Raw genomic sequence first — 25,950 nt, forward strand, 5'->3', positions numbered from 1 at the left:
CTTTTTTCTAGAGGTCTCAGTGAGGGGCAGTAGGCTTTTCTTCCCAAAGTAAAGATAAACACCGAGCGTCGGGTTTCCAGTTAAACGGAGTCAGCGTTAACTTGCGCAACCGCCAGTGCGTCCAGCCTGTGGCAGATGCCCCTTGGGGGGCAGGCCGAAGTCTTCCAGCCGTGAACGGCGGAGCGCTAGTGCCCGCCCCCCAAACAGGCCAATCAGAAAGGAGAAAAGTCTGGGAGCGGAGGGCCGCTGGTTTGTCCCTGGGCCAATCGAAAGAGCCCTGATTTGGCGGGAGTCTTGACGGTTTCCGGGCTCTCGGTCCCCGCGCGCGTTCGGGCTATCCCGCCGCCGTGGCCATGTTCGTGTCCGATTTCCGCAAGGAATTCTACGAGGTGGTCCAGAGCCAGGTGATCCCTGCCTTGGGCCCCCGAGGCCTTGTCGGGGAAGGGCTGAGGGGGCGCGGCCGTGGGGGGCGGGAGGGGCCGGGATTCGGGTATACGCGCTCGGCAAACTCGCTCCCCCCCCCCCCCCGGTAGAGGGTCCTTCTCTTCGTGGCCTCGGACGTGGACGCTCTGTGCGCTTGCAAGATCCTTCAGGTGAGGGCTGCAGACCTGGCCGGCGGGCGGGGGACAGGGCAAGGGAGGGGAGGGACAGGGCAAGGAAGGGGAGGGACAGGGCAAGGGGAGGGGGGGAACAGGGCAAGGGGCGGGGCGGGGCAAGGACCCCCTCCTGGGCGAGAGCTCTTCCCTGGCGGGACAGTGTTGGGTGGGTTAGAGGAGAACTAAGCAGAAGGCAAGGAGACTAGTTAGTGTGTCTGCAGTAACCTAGGCTGCATCGGGGAGACCTGAGACCCGTAGCGGCTTCTTTCTGTGGGGTTTGAGGCAGAGGGCTGCGGGCACCCTGGTGTCATAAGCAGTCCCGGAGATGACGATTCTTGTTAGAAAAGGTCGCTGCACAAAGTGTAGTGTTTCCATGAACTTCGATTAGGCCCTTGGGTCAGGAACCGCTCAGAAAACCTAGGTCAGCTTTCCAACCGTGTTTTCCTTTAGTGGTTTTCAGCGAAGTTGACAGAATATACAGTGAACATTTGTGTGCCCTTCATCAACATCTTACTAACCTTACTTTATCAGGTGTTTTTATCTTTCAACTCTTTTTTTTTAAATGCATTTCAAGTGCAGACATCCTAATAGGTTTTGAAAATACTCTTTCTCCAGGCCCTGTTCCAGTGTGACCACGTGCCATATACGCTGGTTCCAGTTTCTGGGTGGCAAGAACTTGAAACTGCATTTCTTGAGCATAAAGAGCAGGTATGAGAGATGCATTTGAGAATAGTAGGCTTTTTTAGGGAGTTCCCTTCGTGGTTCAGCAGTTAACAAACCCGAGGATGTGGGTTCGATCCCTGGCCTAGCTCAGTGGGTTAAGGATCTGGTGTTGCCGTGAGCTGTGGTGTAGGTCACAGACATGGCTTGGATCCGGCATTGCTGTGGCTGTGGTGTAGGCTGGCAGCCGTAGCTTTCATTCAACCCCTAGCCCAGCAACCTCCATATGCCGCAGGAATGGCCCTAAAAAGCAAAAAAAAAAAAAAAAAGAGAGAGAGAGAGAGTGGTAGGCTTTTTAAAACTCAACTACAACTTCTTAGCACTGAGCATTCTATTTCTCTGATGTGTTGCGTATATTTTTACTAGAAATTTGATTAGGCCCTATGGAAAAGTGAGCTATATGTCTGGGTGACTTGACTTATCCTCAAATTGTGGAGACAAAGTCAACAACGAAAAAGAGATAATGAATGTGGAGGGCTTCTAACTTTGATTAGAAGACACATTTCATTGTAAGGTGCTTGGAATTTGGCAGGTTGATTTGATAAGGCCTAGTTAAAATTATTTTAGATTAGGGAGTTCCCATTGTGGCTCAGTGGTAATGAATCTGACTAGTATCTATGAGAACTCAGGTTTGATCCCTGGCCCTGCTCAGTGGGTTAAAAATCTGGTGTTGCTGTGAGCTGTGGTATAGGTTGCAGATGCAGCTCAGATCTGGTGTGTCTGTGGCATAGGTCAGAAGCTGCAGCTCTGATTCAAACTCTAGCCTGGGAAATTCCATCCACCACAAGTATGGCCCTAAAAAAGACAAAAAACAAAAAAAAAATTATTTTAGACTAGAGTACTGTTTTACGTTTATCTTTCTAAGAAGATGTATCCCACTTTCCAGGTGGAAATCTAGGAACATACCTTTTCCCTTGCAGTGTAAGCAGTAAAGGCTGGGAATCCTCCCGCCTCTGCATGGGGCCATGATGAGAGCAGGCACATCTCCGACCTCATAGCACCCCCCCCCCGCCCCCCGGCCCAAGGAGGGGCTGGAGTGTGCATGAGGGTCACTGGAGTTTCTGGCCAAGATACATCCTCACCTGGAGCGCCTATCATCACAGGAGGGAACTCTACCAACTCAGCATTACAAGGAAAGGACTTTTTATAGTGACAGGATGTGATAAAAGGCTTAGCTTAATATTTAGGTGCTTGTTAATTGTGGGCTATGCAAGGATTGCTAGCAATTTAAGCCTATACAACACAATTAGCTTGGAGAAGCAGTTCATCACAGTAGAGTGTCAGGTCAGGAGAGGCCCGGTTACACATATGACCTCTTGGTCTGTCCACCTCAGCTTCTACACCCCGTGTGTGAGTCTCAAGCATGCTCAGCCTCTGTCTGCTCCTCACTGAAGCAGGGACACCATAGGACTCCCCTTACAGTGTCGTGGAAATGAAATAGCACACAGAGCTGTTAAACACTTGGCACAGGCCAGCCTCAGCCACAATGGACCCCTCGTCATCGGGGCCTCGCCAGCTGGCAGAGGCTGGGTGCCATTCAGTAGGGCTCAGGCCTCATGCTGCAGACAGACAGGCTCCTCCAGGCGCTTGCTCACTCATGGCGCCCCTCTTCTTTTTCCAGTTCCATTACTTCATCCTCATAAACTGTGGCGCTAACGTGGACCTATTGGATATACTTCAACCCGATGAAGATACCATATTTTTCGTGTGTGACACTCACAGGCCAGTCAATGTTGTGAACGTGTACAATGATACCCAGGTAAGCAGGCCTTTGGGGCCCTGAGTTCTCCTGTCCATCTGTCTGTTCCCTTTTTGTGCATGGGCAGCACTGCATCTGGTGTTCTTGGCAAGGCGCATGGCCACCTCTCCAGTAGGAGCTGGAGCAGCCTGAAGATGAGAACCCGGTCTTGTCCATCCTGGATGAGAAACACGGCACATACCCTGGAAGTGCTCAAAGTGCATGTATGGAACTTGCTCGACCTGGGAGGTGTAGGGACCAGAACCCTACTCTGAGTCTTTGCTCCCAGTTCAGGCCAACCCAACCTTAGTGAATATCAGGGGACCTCAGAGATGCCCCTAAATGGGGCAGGGACGTGCCCTACTCTTCCAGGGCGGTATAGGGACCAGTTGTGAGAGGCCATGGTGAGCCTGGCTTGGCTCTGACTCACTTGCTCCTGGAGCCTGAGCAGAGCAGCCACCTAGCCCTTCTCTGAGTCTCCACAGTCTCCGTGTCCTCTGTCCGAGGCCAAGTTGCAAGGCGTTCACTTTGGTGGCTGTGTGTGTGGCCTGAGAGGGACCTTTTTCCCAGACTTAAGGGACTATGCCTGTACCTCTGCGCACCATGTGGCACACAGATCCCAGTGCCTCACTGAGCAGAAATGAAGATGAGAAAACGCCTAAGAGTCTGAGTTCTCACATGGGGCTCTGCTATGCAGGCCAGTCATGAAATAAGATTTTGCAAGAGATAAACACGATGGATAGTTTTTGGTCAAGGAGAGAGGAGGTTTATTGCTTTTTGTTTGACTCTTAGATCAAACTGCTTATTAAACAAGATGACGACCTGGAAGTTCCTGCCTATGACGACCTCTTTAGGGATGAAGAGGAAGATGAAGAACATTCAGGAAACGAAAGCGATGAGGGGTCAGAGCCTTCTGAGAAGCGCACACGGTTAGAGGAGGTGGGTTCAGGGCCTCTCACCATGATCTTGAGGAACTCGGGGGTCGCTCCTGAGGTCAGAGAGCAGCCCGGAGCCAAAGGCCTTGGCAGAGCTGGGGGGCAGCAGGCACGGCTGCTGACTCAGGCCTCTCCTCTCCCCTGGCTGTGCGGCCTTGGGCAGGTTTCTGACTTTCTCTGAGCTTCGGTATCCCTGTCTGTGCCATAGAATCCCGGCTGATGAAATGAAACTTGGTACTGCTCAGCTCACCACCTAGGTAGCAAACACTTTCTAAAGCTGCACGAAGAAACAGTAAGCAGCACAAGCGGCCCTTCTCTTCCCCAGTCCCTCCATTGTGTGCTCACTGTGGAGGAGCTGCAGTTCTAGACCATCACCCCAGGGGAAGTATTTTGTGGATAGATACCAGTGGTTTGCACCCAGTGGGCCTGGGGCCTGTGCACTTCTGCGAGATGTAGGATTACTGGTCGTTGCTACAGCGGGAAGGCTGAGATTATTCTAGTGCTCAGTGTTGTGAAGAAGTGGATGCCTCTGGCTCTGGGTCCTTGCTGTGCGGACTGATTTGCCTCTGGGATGTTCAGGGTCTTCCCCTCATCCTTGGCCTCACAGGGCCATGTCTGGGACGTCTGGACACTGTCCACTTGGGGGCGTCCTGCTTCCTCGGCTCGCCTGCTCTTTCTAGAGTGTCGGGTCCTCTGAGCAAGACTTCTCAGACCCACTCAGATTTCTTTCCTCTTGCCTGGCTCTTTACCTCTTTGTTCTATTTTCCAGCCAAGTTCTGTCTTTATCTTCTGATCTTTGATTTCTAAGAGCTCTTTCTTTTTACTACAAGCTTCAGGGGTACAGCATTATAGTCCAACATCTGCACACACTGCAAAGTGCTCACCACCCCAAGTCTAGTACCAGCCACCACCATATGGTAGATCCCGGTTCCCTTCACCCTCGTCCCTGCCCCCCCCACCCCCTGCCCCAGTAGCAGATCTCTGTATCCATGAGTTTGTGTTTATTTTCTCTGTTCATTTGTTTTGTGCAGATTCCACATATAAGTGGTATATGATTTCTGTCTTTCTCTGTCTGGCTTATCTCACCTGTATGGTGATCTCTAGGTCCACGGTGTTGCTGTAAATTGCATTATTTCTGTGGCTGAGTAGTATCCCATTGCATAAATACACGACATATTCTTTATTCATTCCTCTGTTGATGGACATTTAGGTTGCTTCCATGTCTTAGGTATTGTGAATAGTGCTGCAGTGAATACAGGAATGCATGTATCTTTTCTTAGGTAAATGCCCAGGAGTGATATTGCTGGATCATATGGTAGCTTTATTTTTAGTTTTTTTGGCCAGGCCAGGGATCAAACCACACCTCTGCAGCAACCTGAGCAGTCGGATTCTTAACACACTGTACCACCGCGGGAATTTTATTTTTAGTTTTTTAAGGGACTTCAGTACTGTTTTCCATAGTGGTTGTACTAATTTACATTCCCACCAACAGTGCAGGAGAGTTCCCTCTTCTCCACACCCTCTCCAGCATTTGTTATTTATAGACTTTTTGATGATGGCCATTCTCACTGGAGTGAAGTAGCTTTGATTTGCATTTGCATTTCTCTAATAATTAGTGATGTTGAACATTTTTTCATGTGCTTGTTGGTCATCTGTCTGTCTTCTTTGGAGAAATGTCTATTTTAGTCTTCTGCCCATTTTTTTTACTTGTTTGGTTTTTTGCTAGTGAGCTGTGTGAGCCCTCCTGCCCAGGCTTGGGGTCCCACAGTGTCCCACAGCCACGAGGGAAGGGGACAGGACCCTACTGTGCGCTCTGGGGAGGGTCAAAGAATCCTTGGACCCTGGGGGTTTTGTTAATCAGCTTTACTGACATTTAACTTCTACACAATAAATTTCTCTAGGTCTAATCTGATGAGATTTGACAGTGTGTAAAGTCATGTCTTGACGGAGAACAGAAGAGTTCCATCACCTTCCAAAAGGTCCCTCAGGACCTCTTGGAGGGGGACACCTGAAGCATATGGAGGTTCCCAGGCTAGGGATTGAATTAGAGCTGCAGCTCCCGGCCTAAACCACAGCCACAGCAACACCAGATCCAAGCCAAGTCTGAGACCTATACCACAGCAACACTGGATCCTTAACCCACTGAGCGAGGCCAGGGATCGAACCCACAACCTCATGGTTCCTAGTCGGATTCGTTTCCGCTGCACCACAACAAGAACACCTTCTTGCCTTTTTTTTTTTTTTTTTGTCTTTTCTAAGGCCTCATGTGCAGCATATGGAGGTTCCCAGGCTAGGGGTCCAATCGGAGCTGTAGCCGCCAGCCTACACCAGAGCCACAGTGACACCGGATCTGAGCCGTGTCTGCGACCTACACTACAACTCACAGCAACACTGGATCCTTAACCCACTGAGCAGGTCCAGGGATCAAGCCCAAATCCTTATGGATACTAGTCAGGTTCGCTAACCACTGAGCTATGACGGGAATTCCAAGTTGCTTCCCTTTTGTTTCTGAGTTTGTGCCATGGTGTGGACCCACCTCGGTTTGTTTAGCCATATACTCCCTGACGGGCATCTGGGCTATCTCATTTCCGGCTATTGTGAAGAGAGCTGCTATAAACATTTGTGTGCAGGTTTGTGTCTGAACATGAATCTTCATTTCCCTGGAATGGATGACTAAGAGTGCATTTGTTGGCTTCTGTAGTAGTTAATATGTTCAGTTTTTTAAGAAGCTGCCAAACTTTCCCAGAGTGTCTGTACCATGTTACCTTCTGACCAGCAATCTGTGATGACCCAGTTTCTCCCTGAGGAGCGTGGCTCCTTCTTAGCACTGGGCGCCATACCTGCCCTCTGACCCCACCCTGGTGGGGGGTAGGGAGGGGCACTGGGCCTTTGCTGTGGTGGATGGGGTGGGACCATGGTGTTTCTTGGTGGTGGTGCAGTTGGAGTTGAGCAGTTATCCTCTAAAAGTTTTCTCTTTCAAGGCCGGTCCTTCCTGGTTCTTTGGCTTTTGTTAGGGATTTTTTCTTCTATCGGTGTTTCTGTGTGGCCAGCTTCTCTGGAATGTATGAACAAAAAGGAAAACTCTGGGAACTCCCTACTGTGACATTCCCAGGTCCTGGGACCCTTGGCTGGTCAGCCTTCCTCTTCACCTTTCAGACTCTTTTCTTTTTTTAAATATGCACTACCAGGATTTCTAGGTACATTTAGTGTATGAATAGAGACAAATACATCTACCTATCCTTCTACAAGCAGAAGTCTAGAGACTACAGATTTTAAAACTGCGCCCCCACCTGTGCCTTTGTTGTGGGAAGAGAAAGAGGTTGTGCCTGTAAAATTAGAATAGTTGCTGGAAACAGTGGGGTTAGGATGTGAGAAATAGGAGCGCTCTCTTTTTTTTTTTTTTTTTTTGCTTTTTAGGGCTGCATCTGCAGTATATGGAGGTTCCCAGGCTAGGGGTCGAATTGGAGCTGTAGCTGCCAGCCACAGCCACAGACACAGCAATGCAGCTCCGCTGCATCTGTGACCTACACTGCAGCTCATGGCAACACCAGATCCTTAACCCACTGAGCAAGGCCAGGGATCAAACCCACATCCTCATGGATCCTGGTCAGGTTCATTACCGCTGAGCCACGACAGGAACTCCCTGTGAGTTCTTTCTAACATGGTGGGAAAGCGGGGACGTGGCAGCTGTGGGCTTTTTGTGGCTCACATGGTACTAGGACAGTGGACCTGGGGTATCACCTAAGCAGATGCTGGGGAAGCGTCCAATCCCGTCCACAGTGGCCACGGGGCTGAGGGGCCCTGCCGTCCCACCAGGGGCAGGCTGTACCCTCAGTGGCTTCTGCCATATTGGATCCTTCTCAGCCAAACTCCTTGGCTCACCTTTTGTTCTCTTTGTCCTATATCAGGAAATCGTGGAGCGAACCATGAAGAGGAGGCAACGAAGAGAGTGGGAGGCCCGCAGGTGAGGGTCTTTCCAGCAGCAGCCCTGCCTGCGGGACAGCTGGGGGTGGGGGGTGGGGTTAGTATCACTGATATGCCTGGCTTTTCCTTGGGGGCTTCGTGCATTTTTTATTTTCCATTTTAGGATAATGTGTTGAGTTTAGAGCCTTTGGGCCAGTGTCTCTAGGACTGAGCATGTGGCCCCTGCATTGGGGAAAAGCTCAGGGACCCTCCATGTCACCCTCATGTCCCATGAGTGATGGGCTGGGCTCAAGATCTCCCAACACCTGCCATCTGTTAGGGATGACAGCCCTGGTCCCTCGTTTTAATAGTTTTCTAAATCTAGATACTTTTTTCTTTACAAATTCAATAAATGGGAATTGTATGAAACTCCTCATAGAAAAAAAAATTGAAAAGAAAACTAAGCTATCCATAGTTCCTCTTCGTATTGCAAGTTAAAAAACTCAAGTGCTTTAAATGAAAATGTTGGAGAGGATACTCTAGCTCAAGGTGAACATGCAGCAGTGCGCTTGCTGGGAATTCCCTGCTAATTGCATCCCTTGAAGGCCTCGTGGGTGTCTGAGTGTCCAGCCCCTGCCCTGCTGCTCCATCTAAGGGCGTGCCCCTGTCAGCCCCACTTGGGGAGGCTGGTTGTAAAATCATTTGGGGAAGTGCAGGAAAGAAAACTGAATATAATCCATTTTCACTAATAGGAAGAGGTTCCAGCTTTGGATTGATCTGCCCGGGTTGTCTGTGCTTGTGCACCTTTTACATCATCACACCTAATTTTGCACTTTTCCACATAATAGAACCATAGTTCGGAAATCTCCACAGGCCTTTGTAAAGTGCACGGTGCCGAACTGGCCTTCCCCTTCTTTGTGAGCTGGAGGTTGCTTTCAGTATTCTGTGGTGACTGTCAGGCTGAAGCAAACAACCTTGCACACCGCGAGGCCTGTCTGGCTTGTCCCTTTGAACTGCTGTCTTGGCATAACTTCTTGTGGGGAGTGGAATCTGGGACTGTGGCATTTTACATCTTTGGTAGCCGCACAAGGTTTGTGCCCCGGTCACTCCCTTCCCAATGTTGTACGCTTTCAGTCCTTGGAAGAGTCAATAAGTGAAAACAAATGATTTCGTTTGGGTTTCTTTGAGTATCGTCCGTTCTAGCATTTTTCCCACTGTTTGTTTTCCTATTCTGCTTCCTGTTGAAGACCTACTTTTGTGTCTTTACAGAAGAGACATCCTTTTTGACTATGAACAGTACGAATACCACGGGACGTCAGTAAGTCCAGATCCCGGGATTCACTGCCATGTCCGGACTCTAGGGGGCACTGTCCTAAAAGAGGAGGAGGAATCAGCAGAGGTTTTAGAGCCCCAGAGGACTGGTTTGAAGCCAAGCCCTGCAGCTTCCACCCTGTGGCCTGGGGGGAGGAGCTGCTCTTAGCCTCTCCTCCTGGGAAAAAGGGAGATAGCAGGCCTCGCTTCAAAGGCAGTTGTTGGGATGGCCTCTCACACTCAGAGGTGCTCAGGGAACAGCAGCCACTCTTTCTGTTCATCATCAAAAAACAGAACGAGTCTGCGCTGATTTCTGTGCAAGAAGATGGAACTTGATTTGTATGTTAGGATTTTCATCAGAAAACCCAGTGGGTTGATTCTTGTGCTGCTGAGCAGAGCTCAGGGCCTTAAGGGGACCTAGAAAGTGGTTCTAGTAAAAATCCTGTATTTAGTCTCAGAATTTCACCTGGGGCCTTGGCCTCTGAGCAGGTACTTCAGAACCCCTTTTGAGATTGGTTTGCCCTTGGCGGGAGGATTCTGAGCTGTAGGTGGGTTCACGGGTAGAAACAGATGCATGGCTGGGAAGCTCTCTTGGAAACCAGTTTCCTTGGAGATGCTGAAGTCAGGCCAGTGTCTCACTGCAGACAGGGCTTTAGGGTCTCCTGGTCGGACGCTGATCTCCCGGTCTCCTTCTGGAACCCAGACCATCTCAGAGGGAGCTGGATGCTTCCATTTATAGACCGCCCTGTCGGGAGACCTCTTTACAGGGACCTGGGCCTGGGAGTGTGGGTCTGGCCCTGCCATGAGCTCGGCCACTTTGGCCTCAGGCTTCTCTTCCTTGCAGTCGGCCATGGTGATGTTCGACCTGGCGTGGATGATGTCTAAGGACCTGAGCGACATGCTGTGGTGCGTGGCCCCAGTCGGGGCACAACTTTCTCTGCATAGCCCTGTCCTCCCACACCAGGTGAAATCTGGTGTAGGGATGACCATTGGCCCACCTCTGAGTCTGCCACACTCAGCGCACTGTGGTGTCTGAAGGTGGGTTGACTGGGGACTGAACCTGCAGAGCCTGAGCCAGGGGCAGTAGTTCTGGCCCTCCCAGCCCTCTGCCCTGGGTCCCAATTTTCTCCTCTGCAAGGTGACAGTCTGGTGAGGTTCCTGGCCCTGACCACCTCCAGTGGGGACTGTGACAGTCTGTGTTGAGTCAGATCCCCACAATGGCAGGGGACTGGAACAGCGCCTGGCACTGGCCACGCCAAGGCCCAAAGGTGCCGTCACCCTGTGCCAGCGAGGGTGGCCTGCAGCCAGGCGAGTCAGGACGCAGGTGTGGGGGCCTGCTGCCCTTGTCATAGGGGATCTCCCTCCTGGGTACTGAGCATGTCCACAGAGGTGACAACCCAGTGGGGGCCCGGTCACCTGTCTGCTCCGAAGGGTGAGACTGCTGGTCTGATAGAGTGTCTGGGTCAGATCACAGTACCACCTGCCCTGTTCAAGACTCCATCTCATCTCATTCCAGGTGGGCCATCGTTGGACTAACGGACCAGTGGGTGCAAGACAAAATCACCCAGTAAGGACGTGCTCCCTGAACTGTCTGCGATGGTCCTGTGCATGGCCTGGCTGCAGCTGAAGTTGCAGTGGGGGCTGAGGGGCAATGTCCCTGAAGGCTTTGGTGCTCTCATCTCTCTTACCTCAGAGTGCAGATGCCTGGGGCAGTAGGCCAGCATCCCTCCTTCTGGCTGCTTGGGTGCCATCATGTGGGGACTATACCCCTATCCCAGGGTCCCTCCTCCTGCTCTGGGTTCCTGAACTTTGCAGAGGCCTATGAGCCCCCGATTCCTGTTGCACCCACTCTGCCCTGCCCACTAAAGCATCCTGGTGGCCCCTCAGGTGAGGCCCTGCTGTCAGTCCTGCTCAGTGGCCCTGGATGGGGTCTGCCCATTGCCCATGACACCCACCCAGGAGGGCAAATGAGTGAGGCTGGCAGCCACCACCCAGAGGAGAGTGTGAGGGGGCAGCTGGCGAGGCCAGCATGCAGCCCTCCCACTCTGTGGGTGCTCACATCCCCAGCCCCATGCTGCATGGTCTCTCCCAGGATGAAGTACGTGACTGACGTGGGTGTCCTGCAGAGGCATGTGTCCCGGCACAGCCATCGGCACCAGGATGAGGAGCATGCGCTCTCCGTTGACTGCATGCGGATTTCTTTTGAGTATGAGTATCCTTGTGGCTCAGGCCTCCTGGTCCCTGTCTGGCCTGGCCATGCAGCTTTGCTGTGTTCAGAAGCATTGCGTATATCAGGGCACGCTGGGTGCTGCACACACTCAGGTGAACGCACACGGGGCCCCAGTGGTTCAGGTAGTTTAGCAGGTTCACACACTCATGTCAAGCCAGGTGGGAAAACTGTAAGCAGGTGTGACTACAGAGCTCACATTTCAGGAGAAAGACGTTAGGCCTTGGGGAGCAATGTGGACCATTGGGCCACAAGGCTCAGGAAAGGTTTGGAGAGGCTGAGCCATGCTCAGGGGAGGGAGAGCTTAGGCCATCGTCATGCAAAGGTCCTGAGGTGAGCTTGAGGAGGGGGCTGGATCTTGGTGCTTAGATTATCCTGGGATGCCAAATGAAGGGACAGACTGTGGCAGGCGTGGGTGTGAGCCATGGCAGTGGTCTCACTGCATTGATGGCAGGAATGGGGCCAGCCTGTGCCTGCTCTGGGATGGCTGGAGACCACGAAAGAGCTAGGACAGGTCGGGAGAGGGGGATGTAGTGCCCCCAACAGGTGTAGGAGGAGGTGCCAGGTATGGGGCAGCCAGGTCCTGACATGTGACATCCAGGGACCAGGGCATGCCTAGATGTGGGCAGGGAGGACAGTGGCCCTAGGATCTAGACATCAGGAGGGGCAGCCCTGAGGGCAGAGCCCACCACATGCCCAGAGACTCTCGGTGTGGGTGAGAGGAGGCCTGCAGGGGTCAGGACCATCACAGCCGCAATCGTGACCAGTGGAGAGCCCGTGTAAGATGTGGGGTGAGGAGGAGGCTATAGGGTCCCACAGAGGCCTGGGCTAGTGGCATGCGGTGGGGCCTTCTGAGTCCTGTGTGGCCACAGGGCCCCATGGATAATTGTGCTTGGCCACACCTCATAGACTTTCCATATGTGCAGGATTCGGCCAAGGTTGAATTGCTCAGGTCTCAGAGGATAACTGGTTGTGCAGGAGGTGGTCACAGGGTGGTCAGATCACTGTGCAGCCACAGCTCCTTGACCAGGGGCCCAGCCTCCGCCTGGCACTCTACCAGCACTGGTCCCTGCATGACAGCCTGTGTAACACGTGCTACACCGCAGCCAGGTTTAAGCTCTGGTCCCTGCACGGGCAGAAGCGGCTCCAGGAGTTCCTTGCAGACGTGGGGTGAGTGAACGTTGAGGCTCCGAGGCCCTAGCCTGAAGTCCCCCAGGTAAGGGCCCCTCCTTGGACCCAACTGGGTTGTAACATCCAGCTAAGTTCCTCCTCACTCAATCCCAGAATCTGGTCTGAAGGCCACACTGGGGTGTCAGTGGAGGCATCGCACCAGGAGCCCCTTCTTTGCATCCCATGGTGTTCCCGTGATTTCTGCTTGAAGCCAGGTACCTCCCTTGACTAGTGCTCCCTCTTTCCAGCCTCCCCCTGAAACAGGTGAAACAGAAGTTTCAGTCCATGGACATCTCCTTGAAGGAGAATTTGCGGGAGATGATTGAAGAGTCTGCGAATAAGTTTGGGTAAACACGCATTGAAGCTTGGTTAAGGCTTCAGCTTTAACCACATTCCGAAAATAACATAAAAAAAAAAAAATGAGAATGCACAGATAAGCATGACCTGACTAGCCTTCCCCAAAGTTTTGAGTTCTCCTTGGGTTGGAAATAGGACTTCATAAAGTGCCTGAAAAGTCTAGAATCCTTAAATCCCGGGGCGGAGGTGCAGACCTTTGAGGTCAGCCCGGCCTTTTCCTCACTGGACCCTGGGAAGGGTCCACTGAGGTCAGGCTCGGGTGAGATCCTCTGGTATTGCTGGAGGACTTGGGCCAGGCTGCCCTGGTGCCCTGGGGTGCAGGAAAGAACCACATGTACCCCCCTCCCCCGCACCCACAGTCAGCTGCTGCCCTGCCTGACGAGCTGTCAGCTTTGCACCAGGCACCCAGGGCCCCGGTTTCAGGGCTGGTGTCAGGCCTCCTGACCCCCTGCATTCTCTGACTGGAATGGCCATGCTACAAGCATCAATGGAGGCTGGGAGGGAGTGTTAGTGCTGGCCTGGCCGGCCTGAGAGCTCACCCCAATTCGAGGACACTCCTGTGCACATGCAGAATGACAGCTGTGTCGCTTCCTCCTTTTGCAGCATGAAGGACATGCGCATCCAGACTTTCAGCATCCATTTTGGCTTCAAGCATAAGTTCTTGGCCAGTGATGTGGTCTTTGCCACCATGGCGCTGATGGAGAGCCCCGAGAAGGACGGCTCCGGGACGGATAATTTCATCCAGGCTCTGGACAGTCTCTCCAGGTAGTGCTCAGGGCTGAGGGCCACTTTCCCCGCTGGCCACTTCCAGCCCTCGGCCTCACACAGGGGAGGCAGTTCACAGGGCCCCCGGGTGTGGGGGTGACTGCATTCTGCAGTGAGTGCTCAAGCAGGGGTTGGGGTCTCAGTCCAGCAGAGATGGGGGGGTGCATGAAACATGTGGCCTGCCTGTGTTGAGGATGTATCACTTTCTCTTTTTTGATTTAATGTTTTTGGCTGCACCCTCACCATGCAGAAGTTACCAGGCCAGGGATGGAACGCAGGCCACAGCAACAACCACAGCTACAGCTGTGACAACACTGGATCCTTAACCACTGGGCCATCAGGGAACTCTGTGTGTCACTTTCTCTTGAATCCTTTTCTTCTCTTTTCTTTTTGGTTTTTAAATTTTTCTTCTTTCTCACTTTCCATACCTCTTCAGGCATTATGGGGTTTTATTTCATTCCTGTGTTTCTTCCTAGTTTAGTCTTCATTTCTCAATTATTTTTCTGCTATTTCTTTTTTTAAATGATTTTTTTAAATTTTTTTTATTTTTTGGTCTTTTTGCTATTTCTTTGGGCCGCTTCCACGGCATATGGAGGTTCCCAGGCTAGGGGTCGAATCGGAGCTGTAGCCTCTGGCCTATGCCAGAGCCACAGCAACGCGGGATCCGAGCCGCATCTGCAACCTACACCACAGCTCACGGCAACACCGGATCGTTAACCCACTGAGCAAGGGCAGGGACCGAACCCGCAACCTCATGGTTCCTAGTCAGATTCGTTAACCACTGCGCCACGACGGGAACTCCCTTTTTCTGCTATTTCTAATTTTTTCCAACCTCATTTCCTGAGATGTCCTGTATTACTTTTTTAATGTCTTTCAGCTTGTTTTGAAACAGAGCATTACAGTTTCGATCTTTTAGGGGCATGCATTTCTGGTTAATTTTCATTGTCAAGAAGGAGGCTATTGTCTTTGTTCTTCTTTTTCAAACTTTAAGAGGCTTTGACTGTGGTACTTGTCTGTTGCTCAGATTTTTGTGAATTTAGTCTTCCTGACTTTTCCGGAGGAGGCACAGTTCACACGGCTCTTCCAGCTTCACAAAGTTTCCGTGCAATGTTAAAAATGGAGGGCCTGCTTTCTGGGGTTTCCTGATCTGTTCACTTTTTTCAAACAGCTTTACGGAGCTATAATTCACACGCCATATGACTCACTCATTGAAAATGTGCAATTCAGTGGCATTTAGTATATTCACAAGGTTGTGCAAACATCACCACTATTTAACTTTAGAACATTTTCACTGCCTTCTTTCCTCAGCCATTACCTCCCAAATCTGCCATCACCCTATCACCCCAAACCTGTCGTCTACAGACATTTCATATCCATGGATTCAGACACTAGGTGACCCTTCTTCACTGTGAATACTGTCCTCAAGGGTCATCCATGTTGTAGCCCATCAGAATGTCCTTCCTTTTTATTGAAAATAATATTGTATTTTAGGGATGGACCATTCATCAGTCGACGGACATTTGGATAGGTTCCACCTTTTGACTATAATGAAAATACTCTCATTATAACACATATGTGAGTTTTGTGTGGACAAGTTTTCATTTCTCTTGGTTATATCATGGGAGTGGAATTGCTGGGTCATGTGGTGATTCTGTTTCACCTTTTGTGTAACTGCCAGACTATTTCCAGAGCGAGACTTCACCTGTAATATGTCCCCACATGCAGCAGATAGGAGTTTGAGTTTCTTCATATACTCAGCAACACTTGTCATTGTCTTTCTGGGCGCGGCCGGCCTAGGTGTGTGAAGTGGTCTCACTGTGGCTTTGATTTGCATTTCTCAGTGGTTAATGATGTTGAGCAGCTTTTCATTTGCTTATTGGTCATTTGTGTATCTTGTTTGGAGAGATGTGTATTCAAGTCCTTTGTTTTTAAATTGGGTTGTCTTTTTATTATTGAGTTAAAAGAATTGTATTATATAATCGAAATATAAGTCTCTCAACACATGTATATTTGCTAATGTTTTCTCCCATCCTGTGGGTTCTCTTTTTACCTTTTTAATTTTGTCCTTTGAAGCACAAAAGTTTTTAATTTTGATATGTTTGAGGTGTCTGTTTTTTTCTTTTGTTTCTTGTGCTTTTGGTGTCTCATCCAAAGTGATGAAGACTTAAACCTATATTTTCTATAAGAGTTTTGTAATTTTAGCCTTTACATTAGGTGTATGACTCATTTGAGGTTAATTTTTGTGTCTGCTATAAGGAGGGGATCCAGCTTAATTCTTTTGCAGGTGGGCATCCAACCGTTCTAAAAGCATTTGCGGGAGTTCCCGTCATGGTGCAGTGGTTAACGAATCCGACTAGGAACCATGAGGTTGCGGGTTCGGTCCCTGCCCTTGCTCAGTGGGTTAACGATCCGGCGTTGCCGTGAGCTGTGGTGTAGGTTGCAGACGCGGCTCGGATCCTGCGTTGCTGTGGCTCTGGCGTAGGCTGGCGGCTACAGCTCCGATTAGACCCCCAGCCTGGGAACCTCCATATGCTGCGGGAGCGGCCCAAAGAAATAGCAAAAAAAAGCCAAAAAAATAAAAAATAAAAAAAAATAAAAGCATTTGCTAAAAAGACTTCTTTCCCCCACTGAATTAATTGGGCACACATGTTGAAAATCAGTTAGCCATAAATGCGGGAATTTATTTCTGGATTCTCCTCTCCCATCCATCCACATGTTTGGCCGTATGCCAGTACCACACTGTTTTGATTACTGTAGTTCTGTGGCAGGTTTTGGCTGTCATGTTCCTTGAAATTCCACATGAATTTTAGGATCAGCTTGTCAATTTCTGCAAAGAAGTCAGATTGCACGGAATCTATTGATCAATTTGGGGAGTGTTGCTATCTTAATAATATTAAGTGTTCTAATCCCTGAACATGGAATGGTTTTCAGTTTACTTAGATTCTCTTTAATTTCTTTCAACAATATTTTGTAGTTTTCAGAGAATAAACTACACTTTTATTAGATTTATTTCTAATTTTTTGTTCATTTTGATGCTGTTATGGACTTGATTTCACTTTTGGTTTGCTCATTACTACTGCACAGAAATACAATCAGTTTCTATATATTAATCTTGTCCTGCAACCTTGCAGAACTTGTTTATTATTTCTAACCATTTTTTTGGTGGCTTCCTTAGGATTTTCTGTATACAACATCACATCAACTGCAAATAGAGATACTTTTACTTCTTTTCTGATCGAACTGCCTTTTACTTCATTTTCTTGCCAATTGCCTGGCTAGAACCTCCATGACAGTTCCAGTATGTTTCATCAGAGCCTCTGCCTGTCTTTTCCAAATTGTTCTTATGCTCAGTTTTGATCCCACCCTCAGTCGGTTCTCCTCAGTGAGGGGCCCAGGGTGGCACAGCACTCTGGCCCATCAGGTGGACCTCCGGGAGCTTGCCTGCTCCACCTCCTGGTCTTTGCAGCCCTCACACTCACCTGCTCTTGGATAGGGCAAAACTCCTCTCAGTTGCCTAGAGTTTTCATCTTTCTTAGGTCCCTCTGCCTCCCTGTTCCTTCCCACTCTGATGATGACAGTACACATCTTGTCACCGGCTGGGGTTCTCTTCTCACCTGCTTATATTCTGGGATCTGTGGTGTGCCTCACTCCCTTATGTTGTAATGTGGGCCCCCGGTCTTTGATTTTATAATGGAGTTGCTCTGTTTTTATCTAGAAATATGGGAAAATCAAAAGACTGTACTGCCAACTACTGCTGCCCTTCTTCTAGAATTGACAGACTGTCTTAGCCATTGTCTCTGACTTCCTGCTATGACAAAAGATCATTTATCCCACTTCTGTGCTCTTTCCCCTCCTGTCTATAGTTGAGCTACTATTTTTAGCTCCTTTGTAAGTAACATACTTGCCGCTTTTCTCACCAGTGTCTCCTCTCCCTGGTTTGTAAGAAAAGGGTGTTTGCACCCCTGGTTTTCTCCTGCCCATACCTTCAAACTTCCCGTATGTGAAGATCCTTTCAGGTGTTCAAGGTTGATAACACTTGATCATGCAGCAGAAGACAGAATGTGAGTCTTCTCATCCTTGGCTATAGGTTGATTCTAAAAGATGGAAGATCAATAGTGTTACTTGGTTGTGCTAATAAAATTTTTCAGAGTCACTAATGTGTGATGATCATATTTCCTTCTGGCACAGCTCTTTGTTTTTCCTGGAGCTGTTAATTGCCTCCTTTATCATATCCGGTTATCCCAGCTCTCCTTCCAGTGGGCAGTCCCTGAACCCCTTTTGTCCAGGAGCTCTGTCCTCTGGCTCCCCAGCCCTGTGGCTCTCTAAGCCTGCCAAAGGCACCACCACTGCTGGCCCAGACTGCCCCTGGGGTGGATCCAGCAGGTTGGAATCTTCATCTGTTTTTTTTTCATCCCCTCATTTTGCTAGAGCATGATTCTCAAGCAGCTTTTAAAGAAAGGGCACATTTCTGATGAGCATTCTGAGCTCTTGCACATCTGACAGTATCTTTCATCTTTCCTGTCCTTGTCTGATTGCTGATTTAGCTTGTGCAGAATTCAGGGTTGCAGTAATTTCCTGTTGAACCTGGATTCCCTTGCTCTCTGTCTCCCAGCTGCCAGTGACGCCAATGAGAAGTCTGAGCCATTTTGGTTCTGTTTCTTTGTAAATGCACCCCCACCCTACCGGAAGCTTTCAGGATCTTTTTTATTCTCAGTGTTCCAGAATTTCTGGTGGTATCTGGAGTGGCTCTCATTTCATGCATTAGATGGAGTTTTTATTTATTTGTGTTTTAGGGCCGCACCTGAAGCATATGGTGGTTCCCAGGCTAAGGGTCGAATCAGAGCTACAGCAACACCAGATCCGAGCCTAGTCTGCAAACTACACCACAGCCCGTGGCAATGCCAGATCTTTAACCCGCTGAGTGAGGCCAGGGATTGAACCCGAAACCTCATGGTTCCTAGTCGGATCCATTTCTGCTGCGCCACGATGGACGCTCCTAGATGGAGTTTTTAGGTGAGCCCTTTCAGTCTGGCGGAATGCTTATTATAGCAAGGAAGATTTTCTTGACTTTATCCTCTAGCCTTTAAGCGAATTTTTTATTTGTTGCAACCATCTTACTTTCCACAAACACATCTCAGTTTCTGATTGTTCCTTTCTCATAGCATCCTATTTTTAGTTTATTAATGTATTTCCCAAATCTCTCTGAAGATACTAATTAGACTTCATTTTAAGCTTTCTTTTGGTCTCCAAATTATCTGTTTCCTCTAGGGCCACTTTTTAAGGCCACAGGCATTTCTCAAATGTCTGGTGGTCTTCCACATTCAAGACTGGGGCAGTGGGGAGTCCTCTTGTGGCTCAGCAGGTTAAGAACCCAACATTAGGAGTTCCCGTCGTGGTGCAGTGGTTAACGAATCCGACTAGGAACCATGAGGTTGCGGGTTCGGTCCCTGCCCTTGCTCAGTGGGTTAACGATCCGGCATTGCCGTGAGCTGTGGTGTAGGTTGCAGACGCGGCTCGGATCCCGCGTTGCTGTGGCTCTGGCATAGGCCGGTGGCTACAGCTCCAATTGGACCCCTAGCCTGGGAACCTCCATATGCCGCGGGAGCAGCCCAAGAAATAGCAAAAAAAAGACAAAAAAAAAGAACCCAACATTAGTGTCTGTGGGGATGCAGGTTTGATCCCTAGCCTCACTCAGTGGGTTAAGCATCCCAGTGTTGTTGTGGCTATGGCGTAGGCTGGCAGCTACAGTTCCAATAGATCCCTAGCCTGGGAACTTTCCTGTGCCACAGGTGCAGCCCTAAAAAGGTAAAAGGAGTTCCTGTTGTGGCGTAGTGGTTAACGAATCCGACTAGGAACCATGAGGTTGCGGGTCCAATCCCTGGCCTCGCTCAGTGGGTTGAGGATCCGGCGTTGCCGTGAGCTGTGGTGTAGGTCATAGACATGGCTCGGATCTGGCGTTGTTGTGGCTCTGGTGTAGGCCAGAAGCTACAGCTCCAATTCGACCCCTAGCCTGGGAACCTCCATTTGCCGCGGGTGTGGCCCTAGAAAAGACAAAAAAAAAAAAAAAAGGGGCTGTGGAAGACCAGCAAGCCCTGGGTCTCTGGGTGAAGCCTGCGTCTTGGTGAGTGGGGAGCCATCATGACACTCGGGGACCCTTAACTGCTGGGAGCTTAGGCTATGCTCCCAGACCTCACTTCTCCACAGAGGGGAGCCTTCCTTTGTGTCAGGGAAGGGAAAAATCCATCTGCCAGGCAGGGCACCTGCTGGCTTTCCATCTCCAGTTCTCTGATGCCAGCCCCCTGCCCACCTCCCACGGCCACTGCTCTGGGCTTTTACAGCTTTCAGTCCTGCCTTTCCCAGGATGGCAGCTGGGGAGGGAGAGGAGTGAGCTCTTTCCCCCGACCCCTGACCCAGTTGTGACCTGTGCTAAAGCTGTGTGTCTGCCATGTTTCAGGAGCAACCTGGACAAGCTGTATCATGGCCTGGAGCTTGCCAAGCAGCAGCTGCGAGCCACCCAGCAGACCATCGCCAGCTGCCTCTGCACCAACCTCGTCATTTCCCAAGGGCCCTTCCTCTACTGCTCCCTCATGGAGGTCAGCTCCCTGCAGGCACCGGCGCCAACCATGCCTGCCAGTGGCCCCCTGACCATCTGCCCCCCCTCTGCAGGGCACTCCCGATGTCATGCTCTTCTCCAAGCCAGCGTCCCTGAGCCTGCTCAGCAGACACCTGCTCAAGTCCTTCGTGTGCTGGGTGAGGAGTGGGCGGGGCATCCCCTTTCCTGAGCCGTGTTCCTCAGCTGAGCCAAGGCCTCCACTTCCCACCCACCCTTGTGCTGCTGCTGCTAACCGACCAGGTCACTTGTGAGGAGAGGCCTCACATGGGCTGGGGCTCGTGTTCAGCAGAAGTAGCTCAGGGAAGGAAGGTTGGCACACAGGCACCAGGCAGTGCGCTGGCCCCACGGGCTGTGACCAAGCTGTGTTTTCCCTCTGCAGACAAAGAACCGGCGCTGCAAGCTGCTGCCCTTGGTGATGGCCGCACCGCTGAGTGTGGAGCAGGGCACCGTGACCATGGTGGGCATCCCGCCGGAGACTGACAGCTCGGACAAAAAGAAGTGAGTCCTGGGGGCCTGTAGAGGTGTTGGTCCATGGATCCTGCTAGTTGGCAGTGTTTGCCCTCAGTGCCAGGCCATGGATGGCCTTTTCCACCACGAGGCGGGGTGGTGGGGGCTTATGTACACAAGGGGGCTTTACGTACGTGGGCTGCAGGTTAGGGCAGTGTGAAGTGTGTGCTCAGTGGGGCCGAGGGCGAGCTGCCAGGTCCAGCCTGGGGTGTGCAGGGAGGTTCAGCAGCAGGCAAACCCCAAGGATGGCAGTGACCTGCCCTGCCAGTCCCCCGAAGCCTGTCCCAGGCCCTGGCAGCCAGTCCTTGGGGCCTCATTTTGAAAGCACAGGATGGAAACCAGCACTGGGGCTCACAGATGAGGGCTTGTCTCTGGGCTCCAGGTAACCCATTTTCCTGTGAGTGACCTGAGGCCTCTTAGGAACCCCACCCCAGCACGGGGAGGGGAATGCAGGTGTGGTGTGGGTGTCCAGCCTCCAGGCGAGGGCATCCAGCTACCCCAGGAGGGCCAGGGGCCATCCCACCCAGGATGGGTGGCAGGGTGCCCAGCTCTCCAGCCTGGGTGGGACCCCCTGCCCTCCTAGGGCCTGAACACTTTCTTGAGGAGCAAAGAGTTTGCACTAAAAAACCCGAAGGGTCAGCCACCCCAGAAGTTAGGCTTGACCTCCAAGGTACCTTGAGACCAGCTAGGTATCATCTTGGAAATATTTATGAATGGTCTTTCACTGACCTTAGAGGAGAGCCGGGCAGCGCCTCCCATCCCTACCCCACCCCCGGAAGTCTGAACCCCAAATGTTGACATGTGCCAATTGCAATGGAAAGCTGAGTTACGAGGCTGAAACACAGGATGGCTCCCTGTGGTGTGGAGTGCCCACCTGCCAAGATCACTTGTACCTCTGAGGTTTAGGGATGCCAGCCTCTCCTGGCACAGCGCTTGCAGGGTAGAAGCAGCCGGCCGTAGGGCCCTGGCTCCCTTCTTTTCTTGGCCTTTTCTCTGTTCAGAGTCTAGGAAATCCAGTTGGGCTTCAGTGGCTTTTTCATTTGGTTTTGTTTTCTTACTTTTTCACGAATGTCTTTATGGAGGGGACTCTAACAGCAGGTGGCTTGCTGAGTGGAGGGGACAGTCCCTGTCATCCCCATTGGCTGTCCAGACTGTGTTTAGCTTTCTGTCACAGACACAGGCTTTTCCTTGCACAGGCTCATCGCACACTCTTGAGAACCTTTCCCACGTCTCCTTGCATCTTTCTGACCCTTTCCCCCACCCCAGACCTGTGTTGGCCCTCAGGCAGAGTGTGAGGGGCACCCTGATTCCCCCCAGTGCCTCTCCAAGCTCTGCACAGCTGGAGGACTTGGTGACTACTACCAGAGACTTCCTGTCGCTGTCCTCAGGTGTCTGCCTCCCTGGCGCAGTCGGGACCCTGGGCCTGGGCCTCACCAGCACATCCCAGAAGGTGACCTTGGTTGGACACCGAGTGGGGGCTGAGGACCACCCCATGTCCCATTCCTCTCAGTTTCTCCAGTTAGCTCCTGTTAGCCTCTGCCTGGAGGACACTGGATCTGGACCAGGCCCAGCTCCACTACTGTGAGCTTTGATCTCCTTTGGTGTCTGCAAAGCCCATTTAACAGTGAATGGGGGACAGTGGGCTTTTAAGACAAGTGCATCCATGCTGCTGGGATGCTTTCCAAGGCTTCGCCATGGTCTCAGAGTCAAAGTCACAGGGGTAGCAGCTGACCTGGGGCTCCTAGGCTGGGTTCCCAAGGTGGCATCATGGCCGCCTGCATCCTCACTCAGGCTGCCCGTCTGTGGCTGTGCTGGGCAGCGGTTAGCTCTATGCCACACTGTCTCCTGGGAGAGCTGCCATGGAGGCTCTTCTCCTCTGTCCTCCGTCCTCCCCCAGAGCCCCTTCTCCACTACTCTCTAACTCCACGGCAGCCCTGAGCACCTGGGCTGGATCCATGTTCCCCGTGTCTCCACTGAACTGCACCCGCTTGGCAGCTCTGGCTAGTCCACATCAGGTGCCCCTAATCCCCCCAACACCCTGTAAACCTTCTCAGTCCCCCAAGTCCACTAAGATCCCCGTCGCCTCATAGCTCCCACCGAGCCTCTGCCTCTCACTGCCCCAGCTGCCAGCACGGTGCCGGCCTGAAGGCAGCTGCATTGGGCAGTGGGTGTGAGGCTCTGGGGGATGCTCATGCCGAGGGCCAGAAAGGGCTCGGTGGGATGCAGGGGTTGGAGCAGCTGTGAGATGGTGGCTGTCCAGACAGTGGCCTGAGCCCTCAGAGGGCAGGGGGATGGCTGGTGAGGAGCCTAGGTCGAGTCTGGCATGTCCCTGGGCAGGGAGGGTCCATAGTAGGGACAGTCCCCAGTGAGCCTCTGTGTGTCCCCAGCTTTTTTGGCCGGGCGTTTGAGAAGGCGGCAGAGAGCACCAACTCCCGGACGATGCACAACCATTTTGATCTGTCAGGTAAGTATCCACTGCCAGGTCCTTCAGGGTCAGTGCTGGCTTTGGAACCAGGGAGGTGCTGGTGCTGCCCTGCCAGCAGCCCCTAGGCGCCACACCAGCTCTGGCAGCTCCGCAGGCCCAGGCCCTGCACCTTGACCCTGACAGGCAGGCCTGGCTCTGTACAATCCAGCCTGAGCCCACTTTACCAAGGAGCCTGGGGACTGGCCAACAGGGCCTCCTGGGCCCAGCCTCACTCCTCAGGGTCACCTGCCACTTCTGTGGATGCAGAGACAGCAAGGCCTGCAGCAACGAGGGCACCACCTCCGCAGCCGTGCAGGTCACACCATGGTGGCCTGAGACTGCTGTAGGATGGTTCTGCGGAGACTTGCCTGTAGGCTGCCAGCAACCCCCACTCCACCCACACCTTCTCTAGATGCTAGTGTGAACATGGTTCACATTTGGCCATGTTTGCTCCTTTTTTTTTTTTTTTTTTTCTTTTTATGGCCACACCTGTGGCATATGGAAGTTCCCAGGCTGGGGGTTGAATTGGAGCTGCAGATGCTGGTCTATACCATTGCCACAGCAACACCAGATCCGAGCCACGTCTGGGACCTATGCCACACCTCATGGCAACACTGGATCCTTACTTAGCCCAGTAAGTGTGGACAGGGATTGAACCCACATCCTCATGGACCCTATGTCAGGTTCTTAACCCGCTGAACCACAAGTGGAACTCCAAGCCATGTTTGCCTCTTATGCTTGCAACAAATTTCAAAGTAAAGCAGATGTTTGGCACTTAACCCCGTGTTAGTGAGATTGGCTGCTGTGACAAAGTGCCACAGACTGGTGGGGGTTAAACCACAGAAATGAATGTCTCACTGTGTGGAGCTGGACATTTCAGGTCAAGGTGGCAGGGCTGGTTCCCCCTGAGGCCTCTCTCCTTGGCATGCGTTCGGCTGCCTTGACTGTGTCCTCATGCGGCTCTCCCCCTGTGTGTCTGTGTCCTGTCCTTCCTGTAAGGACAGTAGATTAGATCAGGTCCCACCCTAATAACCTCATTTAACTTGATTCCCCTTTTAAAAGGCCATTTCCAGGTATATTCACATTCTGAAGTGCCGGGGGTCAGGGTGCAACATGGCAAATTTGGGAGGTTGGACTTCAATCCATGGTACCCATCTCTCAGAAGGGACACCACCTCCTGATCCTCAGCGAGGACCAGTCACTGCAGTCAGAGCCCCAGCCTTCAGCCCATTGCCTCGGGTGTCCAGAGCAGGCATCCTCCTGCCAGGTCCTCTCAGCTGTGGCCCCGTGTTGGGTGGGTTCACTCCAGGGGCAGCCCCCCTGACTCCTGTCTCATGCCTGAGACATGGGACAGGTTGGTGCTGGCTGGCCTGAAGGGTATGCCAGCTCTTCCACATGGGGAGCTCGGGGCTTCCCCTGGGCGGACAACTTGCAGAGGGTATGGTGGGAGCTGTGACCTGAGGTGCACAGCTCACAGGACCAGGCCAGCCTGGCTTTGCCTGATAAGGGCCCACATGCTGGTCCGAGCCTGATGGCCCACAGAGGGGGCAGGCCACACTGCATCCCCTCCTACAGAATAGAGCACTGGGGCTGAGGGACAGGCCAGCGCAGGAGGAAGATTGGCCTCCTGCCGGACCCCAGGGCCTCTCCCACCACTCAGTTGCAGGGCTTTGTGTCTGCAGGGTGGGAGGCTCCTCTGTTGGGTCTGTGGTATTCAGAGTGTCACATCATGTGTTCCCTCTGTTGGCTGTTACTGTCCCCTGGGTCCTCCCCACAGCCACAGCCCCTACCACATCGATGAGGTAGCTGACCGTTTCTGAGGGTTAAATGGGCCCCAGGCCATCAGGGAGCAAAGGCGCTGTGGAATGTGGTGGAGGGCTGTGGCCGCGGGGATATGGGAGTTAACCTGACAGTTGACGGCTTCTCCCCTTGCTCTGTCCCTGCTCCTCCCATCCCAACCATGTTTTCCTTTCATTACTGCAGTGATTGAGCTGAAAGCCGAGGACCGCAGCAAGTTCCTGGATGCACTCGTTTCCCTCCTGTCCTAGGGTGAGTCGTGGGGGCAGGCAGGGCTTCTGTGGAGACCAGGGCCAGTGCCTTTTTCCCAAGGCTATCTGTCCCTGAGCTGGCGTCAGAGCCACAATGGAGCATTTTGAAGGAGCTAATTTCATTAAGCTCCTGGGATCCCTTAAGAAAGAGCCAACATTTACCCTCCTGTGACCACAGGGTGCTGGGCACTGCTGGGAATGAGGGTCTCCAGGGCCTCCTGGAACCTTGCTGTTCTCACCCCAGCATCAGGCCCTGGGGCTGGAGCCCACGGGGGTGTCTATCCAGGCTCTCATGCACTTCTGAGAAGGCAGAGCTGGTGGCAGCCACTCAATAGAGAGTTACAACGTGCAAGCCTGTGATACCCACACAACAGAGAGAAGACCTGGGCATTTAGTTTGGTTAATCTGGGAAACCATCGGAATTGTTGGAAATTTACTTATTTTTTCTTTTTTTTTTTCTTCCACAGAGTTTGATTTCTTCAGAAGTGACCTCCTTATTTATGTTGGCTGGCTTTTATTTAGATTCTAAGTTATAGGCATAGTTCTAGATGTAGGAACTGGTTTTTAATGGAATAAAATGCTGATTTTAGGTTTGA

General features: G+C 51.7%; 1 protein-coding gene across 3 annotated transcripts; it reads left to right on the forward strand.

The window, feature by feature from the left end:
* The first annotated feature begins 6 nt into the window (after nucleotides 1–6).
* CDC45 (cell division cycle 45) lies at nucleotides 7–25,950 on the forward strand. Of its 3 annotated transcripts, XM_047759454.1 has the most exons (19): nucleotides 35–404; nucleotides 534–593; nucleotides 1,212–1,304; nucleotides 2,938–3,075; nucleotides 3,847–3,993; nucleotides 7,898–7,953; nucleotides 9,162–9,210; nucleotides 10,048–10,109; nucleotides 10,720–10,770; nucleotides 11,296–11,415; nucleotides 12,469–12,600; nucleotides 12,849–12,947; nucleotides 13,561–13,722; nucleotides 20,177–20,315; nucleotides 20,389–20,472; nucleotides 20,715–20,833; nucleotides 23,230–23,306; nucleotides 25,290–25,355; nucleotides 25,822–25,950. In XM_047759454.1, the coding sequence occupies exons 1-18, from the start codon at nucleotides 354–356 to the stop codon at nucleotides 25,352–25,354; spliced, it is 1,704 nt and encodes a 567-aa protein (XP_047615410.1). In that variant the 5' UTR covers nucleotides 35–353; the 3' UTR covers nucleotide 25,355; nucleotides 25,822–25,950. The 3 variants fall into 3 exon arrangements, with proteins under 3 accessions (XP_047615412.1, XP_047615410.1, XP_047615411.1); XM_047759456.1 differs by lacking the exon at nucleotides 12,849–12,947 and having other exon boundaries at nucleotides 7–404; XM_047759455.1 differs by lacking the exon at nucleotides 534–593.

This window comes from Phacochoerus africanus, chromosome 15, assembly GCF_016906955.1.
Source record: "Phacochoerus africanus isolate WHEZ1 chromosome 15, ROS_Pafr_v1, whole genome shotgun sequence".
In the NCBI taxonomy this organism is placed as follows: Eukaryota; Metazoa; Chordata; class Mammalia; order Artiodactyla; family Suidae; genus Phacochoerus; species Phacochoerus africanus.